Genomic DNA, 12,663 nt, shown 5'->3' on the forward strand with positions numbered 1-12,663 from the left:
AGCTGCAAACAGTAGAAACCAATCTAAGCAGATGGAGAATTGATTTTTGGGGGGTATCAGGTGGCTCATGTCATTGACAAGGAGGCTGAAAAATGAGGCTCAGAAAATAAGCACAAACAAAGGAAGGGCTGGATATAGAAACCACAGCCTAGGTTATGCAGGAGGGTAGAGGTGGATTAAGCTGTCACCAGTGGACACATCTCCCCCCTCCAAGCACTGGTCTCTCCCAAGGCACTGGTCGTTGGCTTCTGAAACTGCCCAGTCAAGGAAAAGGCAAAGGCCCACTATGGGGTTTTTGTCTTCTCTTCATTGTGTTGTACCAAGGCTTTGTACATTTGGAATATTGATCCTTTGCATGTCTTTTGTATGGGAGACACCTTTTCTTCAATTTGTATTTACCTTCTAACTTTGTTCAGAGTGTATTTGGCCACATTGAAATTTAAAATTTTCTTTCAATAATTATACAATGTTTTCAGGCGCTCATGTGCTCATGGTAGGCTCCTAAATTGTTCCCTTTTAACTCCAGATTCTTCCATAGCATCAGATAGGGGATATCTGTGGTAGATTGTCCAAGTAATGGCCCCAGATTTATTCGTGTGTCATTGCAACCATACCCTTGGCTAGTCCCATCCACATAAATCAGAACTTGCTTCTGGCAGTTGCTTCAGCCAATAGGACAATCCAAGCACGATCGACACATGATTCGGGCAGAGGTAGGAAAAGAACTCGCACACTGAAGTCTGCTCTCTTAGACCTGTGTGACCCCTACCACACAAAAGATGATCTGAAACTCCTCTAGAGCCAGCAGAGGTCATCTGTGCCAGCCCAAACCAGAACTGTTCAGCCCACCCATGGGATGGTGAGGAAGTATAAATGTGTGTTGTGCTGGCTATTGGCTAGAATTGCTGGAGGGCATTCACCTGGGCCTGGGGCGAGCCCCCACAGAAATGTCCCCGTTCAGAGTCGGTGTTGTAGCTGCACTGGCCCTTGTGGTTCTTATTATGATTGCAAGAGGCACCTCAGCAGCAACTCTCAGGGAATTTTGAAACAACAATCAAGGTTTATCGCACGTAGGGTCATGGACAGTGCATGGCACGTTTGGGGTCATACAACGAGGTTGTGGAGAGAGAGAGAAAGCATGGGCTTGAGGTTCTGCTTTTATTGGGATTGAAGATGGGGCTGTCTAGGGTTTTGTGGGTTCACTCCTTGTTGGTGAATTTAAAACATAAGAGCAATAATTACAGCATGGGCAGGGAAAAATACACTTATTTTTCAAATGGTCAGTTATGGAAGTCAACCAGGGACCTCTAAAACAGGGGTGGAGTGGCCTGGCTTTTTATCTAGTCTTGTGGCTGGCAGTGTGTTTATTGGAGATAGCTGTGTGAAGAGGCTGCCTGGAAATCAAAAGCTTAATGTCAGACACTTGCATTATAATCAGAAAGCCAACTCTCAGGTGCTTACACTGCAAAATGTTTGATATTTTAAGCCACTAAGTTTTGAGGAAGCTTGTTACACATCACATGCAAACTGAATACACTATACATGCAGCTCCTTTAAAATTCCTATTAATTCTAGGAGTGCCTGGATGGCTCAGTCAGTTAAGCGTCCAACTCTTGATTCGGCTCAGATCCTGATCTCATGGTGTTGGGATGGAGCCCTGCATGGGGCTCAGCATGGAGCCTGTTTGGGATTCTCTGTCTCTCCCTATCTTTCTCTCTCTCTCAAAATAAATAAATAAATATTAAAAAAATAAATGTAAAATATCCTATTCATTCTATTATTTGTTTCCCGCCTATAACTTCCCAAACTATATAACCTGCAGGAGAGAGAAACTCAGGACCTAAAAGAACTCACAGGTAATTCAATGTACTCTACACTAAACTTTCTATGACATTCATTTCCTGGAAGCTCTTTTTTCTTAAGCTTATTTATTTATGTTGAGAGGGGGAGGGGCAGAGAGAGAAGGAGAAAGAAAATTCCAAGCAGGCTCCACACTGTCACCGCAAAGCCCTGGAAGCTCTTAAGAGAATGCCACTGATTGGTCCTCTCTTGTTGACTTGAAGAGTATTTGCTTTAGGTGATCCAAAGGATTGGAATCTCCCTCATGCTTCTATTTTGGCAAAAGGCAGAATAAGAAATATCCCTTTCCTTCATTGAAAAGGTCTCCTTGGTTGGACAATTCCCCGCTTCTAAATCTTTTCCCAGTTGTTTCCTCACCCCAAGACACACTTGAATTTAACCTCTGTGTTCACAAATACATGGAACCTTCTTATCATTTAAAGTTTTCTTCGCTAAAATCTGAGGGCTTTCTCCACAGCAACATCAGGCCCATCATTTACTTAGCCCACCATTTCGTCTGAAGAAACACTATGGAGAGAAGGCGGGTGTCATTCTAGCTGACCTCTTTCATGTCAGTCCTGAGCCCACCCAACATTCGTCAGCTTGTAGGTTTGGGAAAATGCCTTTTGGTAAAATCATGGGGTGTCAAACATTCAGAGAACTTTGGGTCCGTACCATCCAGTCTCTTAGCCCAAGGACGCCGACTTCTGAGTGACAGAGCTAGGGCTAAATTACTCAAAGCTGTTTCCTCTACTGGCTACGTATCAACTACTAAGAACGGACGTGTTGGCAGTTCCTAACGCTCATTCTGTCTCCCTTTCTCACTGTGTCTCATACCAGGTGAACTTACTCATTCCCAGATATGTAAATTATGTCTAAGACTGCCAAATTTATATTTGTAAACTCCAGACTCATGTATCTAACTGCCTACTCACGATCTGTCCTTGGATGTCTTGCAGATATATCGGAATTAATGTGTCTAAAACAAGACTTTCAGTCATCCAACTGGTCTACCCATTCCATATCCACATCACTAACCTCAGCCAGGTTGTTATTACTGCTTCTGTAGACTCTCCCACCCGTTCCTGTAGACTATTCTAGCCAGTTCCTGAATGTCTTGCCACTTCTCTATTTCTCCTCTAACCCGTTCTCCACACAGCATCCAGAATAGCCTTCTAATTATGAAAACCAGATTATGTCATGGTTACCAGTTATGACCCCTTCCAATGGCACATGGAGTAAAATCCAAAATCCTCACTGCGGCTGGCAAGTTTTCATCATCCGGCCCTTGCCTGCCTCCAACTGCACTTCATCTCTCAGCCCTGGTCTTTCAGGTTCAGCCACACCAGCCTTTTGGTTTCTCCATGGGTTAAATTTTCCCTGCCTCTGGGTTTCCGGCTATGCTATTCTGCTTGGAAGCTCTCTTAGCTTTCCTCCTGGCACTCTAGGCCTCGGCGTGAATATAGATAGCATCCTTCCAGGCCTTTCCTTATGCCATGCCATGCTCCTTTCACAGCACTCATTACAGTTTGTAGTTATTTCTTTTTTTTTTTTTAATTTTTTTAAATGTTTATTTATTTTTGAGACAGAGAGAGACAGAGCATGAACGGGGGAGGGTCAGAGAGAGAGGGAGACACAGAATCTGAAACAGGCTCCAGGCTCTGATCTGTCAGCACAGAGCCCGACGCGGGGCTCGAACTCACGGACCGTGATATCATGACCTGAGCCGAAGTTGGACACTCAACTGACTGAGCCACCCAGGCGCCCCTGTAGTTATTTCATGAATGTGTCCTCCTGCTCAAACTCACTTATTGTCAACAACTCTCTAAGTACTCCCAGAGCAAAGCCAAGTCTACCTTGCTTATGGTAGCAGATTTGTTAAATGCAAATCTGGAATCTTCATGCATCCAGCGCATGGGCTTATATTGCAGAGTTAATCTCCGACCTTCTCAGCCAGAGCCGCGTCTTCTCTGACTACATCTTCAAGGGCAAAATTGTTACTTTGCATTGCTTGGCATTATGCCTCCTTTTCATATAAATGCAGGAATTTGAGGGCTTATTTGTTAAGTGCTATAAGTTGGCTTATTTACTTTTTTTTTTTTAAACAGGAGACAACCTCAGAGTTTTCATACAGGCTCACAAAGGTCCAGTGATGAAATTGGGACATAGAAATGAGCGTGGCAGGCAGCTTTTGCACATTTTAGACGAAGAAGCATAAATCTTCGATATTTCACAGGATGATTATGCTTTTTACATTGAAGAACTATCATTAGCAAGGAATTCTAAAAATGATCAGGTCTGGAGTAGACAACTAAGAAAAGTAACAAGATTTGTTTATACAGAATTCTTTGTTTTGAATTTCATATCTCTGACAGTAGGGATGTCTCTCTTCCCCCTGGTACGTCAGGCAGTCTCTTTCCTATGAGAGATTTATTTCCTTCTTTCTGGAGACAAAGGGCGGTCTTAGTGTTCTTCTTGCATTGGCCCATTTCTTAAGTAACTCAATTCCAAATGATGAAGATGTATCTGTGGAACTCTTTGTGGTACAGATGCCTCATAAACTGCAAAGACCCCCAGATGCATATCGTGTCTTTTAAAAACAGCTGTCCATTCTTTCTGACCTCCTACGTCCATTGCTTAGGAGAATCCTAATTCAAGCAGGGAAAGTAGAATCATTATTTCCCAATACTCTGAGGCTCATGGTCTTTAGTGAATGACCCCAACCCTTTACTCTCATAGGCATAATCCAGATAAATTTATCAGAATGGAACAATGCCACAAGAAAAAGACGGGCTTGAGAATCCACTGGAAAAATTCATTTGCTGGTTGATAGTAAGTAACTTAGGTCAAACGGTCTGTCCATAGCCCAGAGGGTGATACCACGGAGGCTATGGGGTTTACAGGAGAGTCTGATTCTGTGCCGATCTGGTCTTCTGCTTGGATACATTCCAACCTGGAGTTGCTTTCTTTACACATTTCTAATGAGTCCTTGTAGAGATGATGTGGGCCAGAGAGGCCCAAATACACGCATTGTTCAAGTGAACATCCTTTTCAAAAAGCAGACAGTCCCAAGTCTCAGAAAGCAGGGCTCTCCAGTACGTTCCTGAATATAGGAGCACAGCCTGAATGTTCCTTGAAGAATTTCCTAGGTGTGTGACCATTTGTTGAGCTGAAGGGAAGGAAAGAGTTAGAAAGCACAATGTCTACGCAGGAGGTGACGGGGTATGTCACCATGAAGGTCTGCTTCCATTGTTCGTCCCGAATTCACCATCTGAGACTTTCTTGAACTTTTTCAAGTTTGCAGGATACAAAAGGTATCAGTTTCATCTATGCAGATAATAAAATTTCACAGGCCTGTGTCTGTGAAGCCATTCTGTTATATAGTGTGCCTATGGCCAGGCACTACCAAGCACTTTTAAATTTTATATTTTTAATGTTTATTTATTTATTTTTGAGAGAGAGAGAGAGAGAGAGAGAGAGAGAAAGAAGGAGAGAGAGAGAATCCGAAGCAGGCTTCAAGCTCCGAGCTGAAGCACAGAGCCCGATGTGGGGCTCGAACCCACGAACCGCGATATCATGATCCGAGCCAAAGTCGGATGCTCAACCAATGGAGCCACCCAGGTGCCCCAAGCATTCATTAAATACTTCTCTTGGACACACCTTTAAAAAGTAGGAAAAATCTTTATGAAAGCCCAAATAAGTGTTTTCCTAGCTCAGAAAATAGGTGACCTCAATCCGGCCCCGTCTGCTGCCTTGCCCAAGAAACTCAGTCCCTGTTTGCCCTATTTTAATGCAAAATGCAGTTTTGGACACAAGTTGCCCCCAGTGGGGAGAGGGCGAGGCAATTGCCCTCACCATCCAGTTTCATCTCGGCCTTTGCTGAAATTGGCCCAGGTTCAGCGTCTACACTGATGCCACATGCCTCCTGTAGCCTGGGCTCCTGCACCTCCCTGGGTTCCCAGGCAGTCCTGGGCTGGAGGCACAGCGAACACACACGGCTTCTCAGCAAGCTTCCCCCACCCTGCCCCAAGGCCAGGCATTCCTCTTCCTCTGCTTTCTCATCAGCCGGGAGCCGAGGGAGGATGGGAGGTCCCCACCTCTCCCCTCCACAGCAGACTGTGGTCCGGAGCCCTGGAGGACTTGGCCCCTGCTTTGTATCTGCCCTCCCAGAGGAGGAGAGTTTGCAGGGCCCAGTTTTGAGATTATTTGGAGCTGGTGATCAGTGAGGTGTCTTTAAGCTGGTGGAGCCAGCTGTGCTGACTTAGTCAGCTGGCCTGGATAAATGCCATCCCGGCTTTCCTTTTGTTCACTTAAGGAAAATAATGTCAGAGTGCAGGACGGGCCCCTGGCGGGAGAGCTGACACCGTGGAGACGATTCATTAGCAGATGCTCCGCTGAACCTCAGCTGTTCTCTCCAGTGACATCGGTGCGACAGGGAGCTATTTGTTCAGGTGACGGGGTTTGGCGGGCTTCAGGCCGGGACCCCCACCCCCAACCCCAGGAACCCCCCCCTTCCAGCACCGAAAAACACTAGAGTCTCCACACGGGCTTAATCCTCAAACCGCAAGAATCTAACCAACTTCTCTCAATGACACTTGGAGGTTTTTGGCAGCCAGAGCGCCTCCCCGCAGTGATGCTGGGGGCCAGGTACAGATGGGCTGGATTGAAAAGCTGAGTTTGAAGGTTGCCACCACCGCAGGATCTTTCTCCATGTGGTCATCACCCTGGTGGGGTGGAGCCTGTTCATGACCAGGGGGTGATTGATCTGGGCTTAGAGCAGCCCGTCTCCAGGGGCCTAACACCCACATGTATTTTCAGCTAATTTTGTCAATGAGCTCACTGGATTATCTATCCCTGGTAAGGCCTCTTAGAGGCTCAGGGATGTTTGAGGTTTTGAACTTCCAATTTTTATTGCTCCCAGTATTTGAAACTGGAAGGAAATACTAAATGGGTCTTAAAAAAAACCTTACGTTTTAAATATTCAATCTACTTGGAGTATTTGCAGAATCGTATGCTATCCCTAGTGAGATATGGCAACAAAGAATCAGAGACCCAATGAGTAAAAAGTTGGGCCAGACAGTTACTCTGTCCTCAGCATTCAGAGTCTCTGCCTCTCCCCTCTTGGCTGTGGCCCTTGGTTTAGACCCTATGGTGAAATGCTGGGCACTTTGGTATCACCCAACTGAGAGGTAACTTGGGGGCCTCGCAGATCAAACAGACCTCTCAGAGAGTAATTGAGGCTTTATTATTAGTGGTTGATGACTTCTCGGGTAAGTTTCCTTGACTAGTTCTGACCAATAGGCTGTAGGTGAAAGTGGTTTATGTCATCTCTGGACTCAAGTGTAGAAGAGTCAGGACATGACCCTTCTTGGCTGTATCTTCCCTTCCTATAGGGCCCGGACATGTTTCAAGTGGTAGAGCCTGGTTCCTGAGAGTTAACACGTCGTCCTTGCCACGTACTTGAACACATAGCAGAGCAAAAATAAACCTTTGTGTGTAAAGCCATGGAGATCTCGGAGCTCATTTTTTAATCGTTGTATGGCTTAAGCTATTTTGACCAATACAACATTGTACGTTAAGTAGGTTTTGTTTAAGCCACTGGATTTTAATATATTTAAAATACTCTTATGTACGTGTATTATTGTGGACGTGTAGAGTGTACGATTATAAACTTTTGGCTCATACATTTTTCGTGTGCAATAAACAAAATGAACCAGGAATTAGCATCTCTGTGTGTTTTTCTCGTCTTTTTGGTTTTGCATGTATTAAGCACTTAATGCTAAGATGGTAACTTAGCATTAGGATAGATAGGCAGTAGGATTAGGAGTCTCTAAGTCAAATTCTCTCTGCAGTGAAAAGAGCCTGATACATACAGGCTGTGGTCTCAGGAAGTTCAGGAGATTGGGGGAAAGGTTGGGAATAGAAATGAGGAGATATAGAAGCCACGGATATTCAGGATCACTCTCTGCACTGAGGCTCGATTCACCCTCCAGGGCTCTTCCTCACTTATTTGGTCCCACACTGGTCGGTCCCCTTTTGAACTGCGGTGCCAATGGATACCTGTGCTTCATGTTAGTTATATTCGGTCTCCCATTATCTTTGCATTCATTCCGCAAAGATCCATTCATTCTGCAAAGATCTGTGGAGCCTGGGATGGGATCTCACGTCAGGAGATGGGAACTCAGAGCCCTAAGCCGGCCCTTAAAGACTCACAGTCTAGTGAAAAGTTCCCTACAGGGGTGTGCTCACTCCTCACGAGAAGGCCATATGCCTTTCATTTCCCAATTTGTCTCCCACACGCCCTGGTGTAATGCTGGCTGGGTGGAGGCTGTTGCATGGACGATTGATTTAATGCCTGGTCTCTGCTGGGCGCAATCGACTGGATCTTTATTAAAATCCATTCCCCGAAGCAAAACGGTTCTGTTTTTGTTCAGATCCATTTTCCTGTCTGCGATTACTATGGTCTGCTTTGGGTCCCTTCACGCTATGCAATTCTGGCAAAGTCCTCTGCATTTTCCATCCCTGAAACTTACTCAAGCGCAGCCAGGTTTTGTGTTCAAGAGTGAACAACTGTGCAAACTTGTGCATTTGGAGGGGGCAAAGGGTGCGGGGTGGGAAGCCCCCCAGCAGAAGTCTGACCCGCTGGTGAAACGTGGTATCGCACGGGAAGACCATCTGAAGCATCCCCCTTTTCCTCCATCACTGACATTCAACTTGAAATGTTCTCTTTCCAGATACAAGTCAAAGCAAGACTTTTCCGAGTGTCAGCTTCACAAGCTCAAGCTAGTTCTTGGCAGTGAAATAGGTTCCCTTTTGCCCCTGGCAGAGTATTAGCAACCCAAGCACAGCTAGCTGAACGGAGCTGCACCAATGCACTGGGGTCCCAGCTGCAAAAGGCCACCTCGGTCCCAGCCTGTCCGGTTCTCTAAAGACATCTGCCCCTGATTCGGAGGGGTTCAGGGTGTGCCGTCAAGGATGACATAGCTGTATCTTTTTTTTTTTTTTTAGCTTCTGAAGGGCAAAGGACCCAGCTTGTTCTCTCTGCAGCTATATGAGCTGAACTGGCTGCAGGAAAACAGCCGGCATTTGTCAGTGAGCTGCACCGACAAGATACAGAAGACAGAGCCCAAGCAGAGGAGGGCAGCTCAGGAGCAAACAGTGCCAAGCACCGTCGAGTAATCCTTTGCAGACTCGATGGCAATCAACGCCACCCAAGGGCACCGGATGTGCCTATAGAAACCTCTTGCATTTTTGGCTGAACGTGGCTGTGGACTGGCGTTCGGGGAGAACATCTGTTGTTTCCAGGCAGGCCAGACTGCCGAATGCAAAAGTGACTCTTTTGATATTGATAAATAACGTGACTCAGGATTCCCCCCCCATAGAAATTGTGTGAACCCTTAATTATCAGGGCACTTTCTCAGGGGCACATTAGAATATACACTGAATTGCGTTCTCTTCACCTTGGCCCACGCCTCTGTAACGCAGGGCGGTAAGTTGCTCTCAGAAGTTTTTGCTTTTGTTTGTAAATCATCAGTTCAGACTGCAGGAAGGTTTCCAGGAATTAGGAAGAGAAAAAGCCTAGCAAAAAATACACAGAGTGAGATTCCTAAAGTAGGTTCCCCACCCCACCCCCACCCCCAGCCCCCCTTCTGGCGAACGGGTCACAAGATTGCAATTCTAAACAATCTCACAATTAATTCTTGAGCTATGCAGCCCAATTAGAACAAATGCTTTCTTTCTGGTTTAATTAGAGATGAGTACGCGCCTGTGAGCTTATTTGTATAAAATAAGCACTCATTAAACCAGGTTTGGATCAGGCTCAGCTTGTTAGAAATGCCCTTGAAAAGGGTGCTTTCTCTCACTGTCTCTGGCCCTTTTAACCCCTTCAATGCCCAGAATGAACTTTGTAGACGTGGACGGTATAAAGAGTATCTTTGTGGCAACCTGGTGAACTTGAAAGAGGAGAGATGCGTTTGCTAGATTTGCTGGTAAAGAGGCCCTTCCTCTCACCTCTGTACGCTTGGCATCTTCCTAACCTGCCTCACCCACCGCAGGCCGGAAATCTGGTTGCGTCTGACGAAGGTCACTCAGCTGTAGCAAGAACAGGCTTCCATGTGACGTGCGTTCTTGAACGTCTCACTATCCAGAGTGTGAGCCATGGGCCAGCAGCAGCTCTCAGGTTCACCCCAGACTTGTGAGAATCTGCATTTTTACAACATCCCCAGGTGATTTTGTGTACACATTAAAATTTGAGGAACACACTGGTCTAGAGGTAGCAAATGGTGAAGATTTTACTTGAAAAGACAAAGGTCCCTTGGGAGCCCCCAAGAATGTCACTTCCATTGAAGAGAACCAGCCCCTGGCCCTTTCTCTTCAGTGGGGGGGGGGGTGGGGGGGGTGGGGTGGAATGGCACTTTGACCCCCTGTAAACTTTCTACCAAAGACTCAAATATGTCCCTTCCTGTATCCTTTAGTGAGCTCCTCTGACTGACAGGCTCTGGGTTATGAGGCAGTTCCTCCCCCCGTCTGTGCCTTGGCCTCTTACCCATCCCCTTCAGCACTGCTGGGTCTCTGGCCACAGGGAGAGAGAGAATTCCTGTCCTCAAGAGGCTCCCGCTGTCATGGACCAAAGCTGGAGGGAGAATATGTGTGGGAACAGTCATGGGACCCCCAGCCCCAAAGTGAGATACATTGGTCACTAGATCCAATGTTGGAAAGGCCATACAACCTGGAAGGAGGGAGCCCTTGTCTTCAAGGAGGAGGCTCCATTATGTAGTATCCCGACATGTGCCAAGAGGCAACTTTCAACACTGTTCTGCATTATCGTCAAGGGCATCCTCAGGCAGCAGCTACAAGTAGGACCAGTTTCTGGGTGATGGTAAGACACTGGGAAAGTGTGGCTTCACTTTCAGTCAGACAGCATGGCTGCAGGCTCCAGCCACTGTGAGGCTGGCCTTCCAGAACGATGAAGCTTTCTAGGTCTTGTGCCTTGAGTCCTTGTCTAGCTCACCTGAGGCATCTGACATGATGAAGCCACAGGACTTAGGAAGCAGCATCAATGAACAAGATGGGCAGTGAGGGGCCCCGGTGCTCCCCCCCACCCCCAATAAAAGAGTTTTGGGTGTCAAAAAAAAAAAAAAGAATGAATTATAAAAAACTTGCCAAGCACATAAATGCCACCTCTGCTCAGCAAGAGTTCGTCCATTTTTTTTTCTCATTTATTTCATCAGAAAGTAAAACTTGGGTATAACAAGATGGCAGCATGAGGCACGTTACCGACAAGGCTGAGGACTCCTTTGCTCCCTCATGTCGTTCAGCCCTGGACTTTCTTCAAAGAGCCTGGGGCAAGAAGATATTGATATGTCCTTGCTTCACCACATGGTGCCAGAAAGAGGGTTGAGCTATAGGTATAGCAGGTTTTAAATTTCTCTCCTTCCGTCCTAGACACGGAGGCTATTGTCACTGTTGATTAGGGGACAATGAAGGAGACCGGATTAGCAGGTGAGTCATCACCAGTGAGCCTTCTAGCTGGCCCTGGTCTGACTGGTATCCTGTTATTGCCTCTGCCCTGGTGATGGGCTCAGCCCTGCAGCCCTCCCCACTTCGGCTGGATGCTGGGGCAGGACCATAGGCGTCTGCACAGCCTAGGAAGCTTGTCCCCAGCCCTGAGCTCCAGCCCATGAAAGGCCCATTCCAGCTCCCTTTACCTTTTGCTGATGAAACAGAAACCTGGAGGAAGACCTGGGAGGGGACCATTCCTCCCTCTCAGTGAGCTTTCCTTAGCCCACGATGACCGTGTGGTACATCAGCTCGTCATCGTCTAATGGCGTGTGATGGCAGAAGGAGATGTGAGGGAGGCAGGCTAAGGGGGGGGGGGGGGGGGTGAGACAATCTGGAAAAGCCAAGAGTAAGGAGCTGGGATCAGGTAGCCATGCAGTTTGCTGGAAACCTTGAACATGATTCTGAAAAGTTCAACTAGAGTTCTGGAATAAGAGGTTTATTTATTTATTTATTTATTTATTTATTTAGTGCAAGTGGAGGAGGGGCACGGAAAGAATCCCAAGCAAGCTCTGTGCTGCCAGCGTGGAGCCTGAGGTGAGGCTCCCTCCCAGAAACCGTGAAACACGGCCTGAGCCCAAATGGAGACTTGGGTACTGCTCTCTCTCTGCCCCTCCCCAGCTCACGCTCTCCCTGTCTCCCTCGCAAAATCAATAAATGAACTTTAAGCATAAAATAAAATAAGTTTGCTACTTTAAAAAAGTCACATAAGCAAAATTTGCTTGATATTTAAAAATAAGAAGATAAAATTTTAGATGATCAAACGTTGCTTGCCCATCTACCACTTTCAAACACTTGGGTATATCCTATCTTTCCCCATTTTATGCGGATTGAGGTATAAACACATAGAGAGGTTTATAGATTTAAAGACAATAGAAAATGGAATCAGTACACACACAAATGATCCACAATACTATCTTCAGTGAATATAATTTTATATCGGTGCATAGATTACAGTGTTTCGAAGCTAATTTGCTACAAATTATTACTGGGCATTTGGAGTATTTCCTCATCTGTCTATCTATTTACCTACCTACCTATCTATATCTATCACCTTTTTATGTTTTACTATCTTAACAGTATTAAACTACATTCTTATAGTTAGATTTTTGCACATATCCTTAACTGTTCCCTCAGAAAACATGCCTAGATATCATTGCTTGCTCAAAGGGAGTCTGTATTTGTGAATTTTTAATCTTATGGCCTCACTGTCTTCCAGAAAGCTTATACCAAGTTTTACTCTCTTTTGGGAAATAGCTTTCTCAC

At 46.0% G+C, this 12,663-nt stretch overlaps 1 protein-coding gene across 4 annotated transcripts; it reads left to right on the forward strand.

Moving 5' to 3' along the window:
• Positions 1 to 4,576: 4,576 nt before the first annotated feature.
• Positions 4,577 to 12,075, forward strand: LOC147574780 (uncharacterized). Of its 4 annotated transcripts, XR_015243493.1 has the most exons (4): positions 4,577 to 4,671; positions 6,155 to 6,265; positions 8,848 to 9,328; positions 9,736 to 10,100. XR_015243493.1 is itself a non-coding variant. In XM_086685135.1 (3 exons), the coding sequence occupies exons 1-3, from the start codon at positions 4,612 to 4,614 to the stop codon at positions 9,016 to 9,018; spliced, it is 342 nt and encodes a 113-aa protein (XP_086541261.1). In that variant the 5' UTR covers positions 4,577 to 4,611; the 3' UTR covers positions 9,019 to 10,100. The 4 variants fall into 4 exon arrangements, 1 of the variants encoding a protein (XP_086541261.1); XM_086685135.1 differs by having other exon boundaries at positions 8,848 to 10,100; XR_015243495.1 differs by lacking the exon at positions 4,577 to 4,671 and adding an exon at positions 11,869 to 12,075 and having other exon boundaries at positions 5,736 to 6,265; positions 8,848 to 11,246.
• The last annotated feature ends 588 nt before the right edge of the window (positions 12,076 to 12,663 follow it).

Source organism: Puma concolor, chromosome D4 (genome assembly GCF_028749965.1).
Source record: "Puma concolor isolate L17-30 chromosome D4, mPumCon1.1.hap2, whole genome shotgun sequence".
Lineage (NCBI taxonomy): Eukaryota > Metazoa > Chordata > Mammalia > Carnivora > Felidae > Puma > Puma concolor.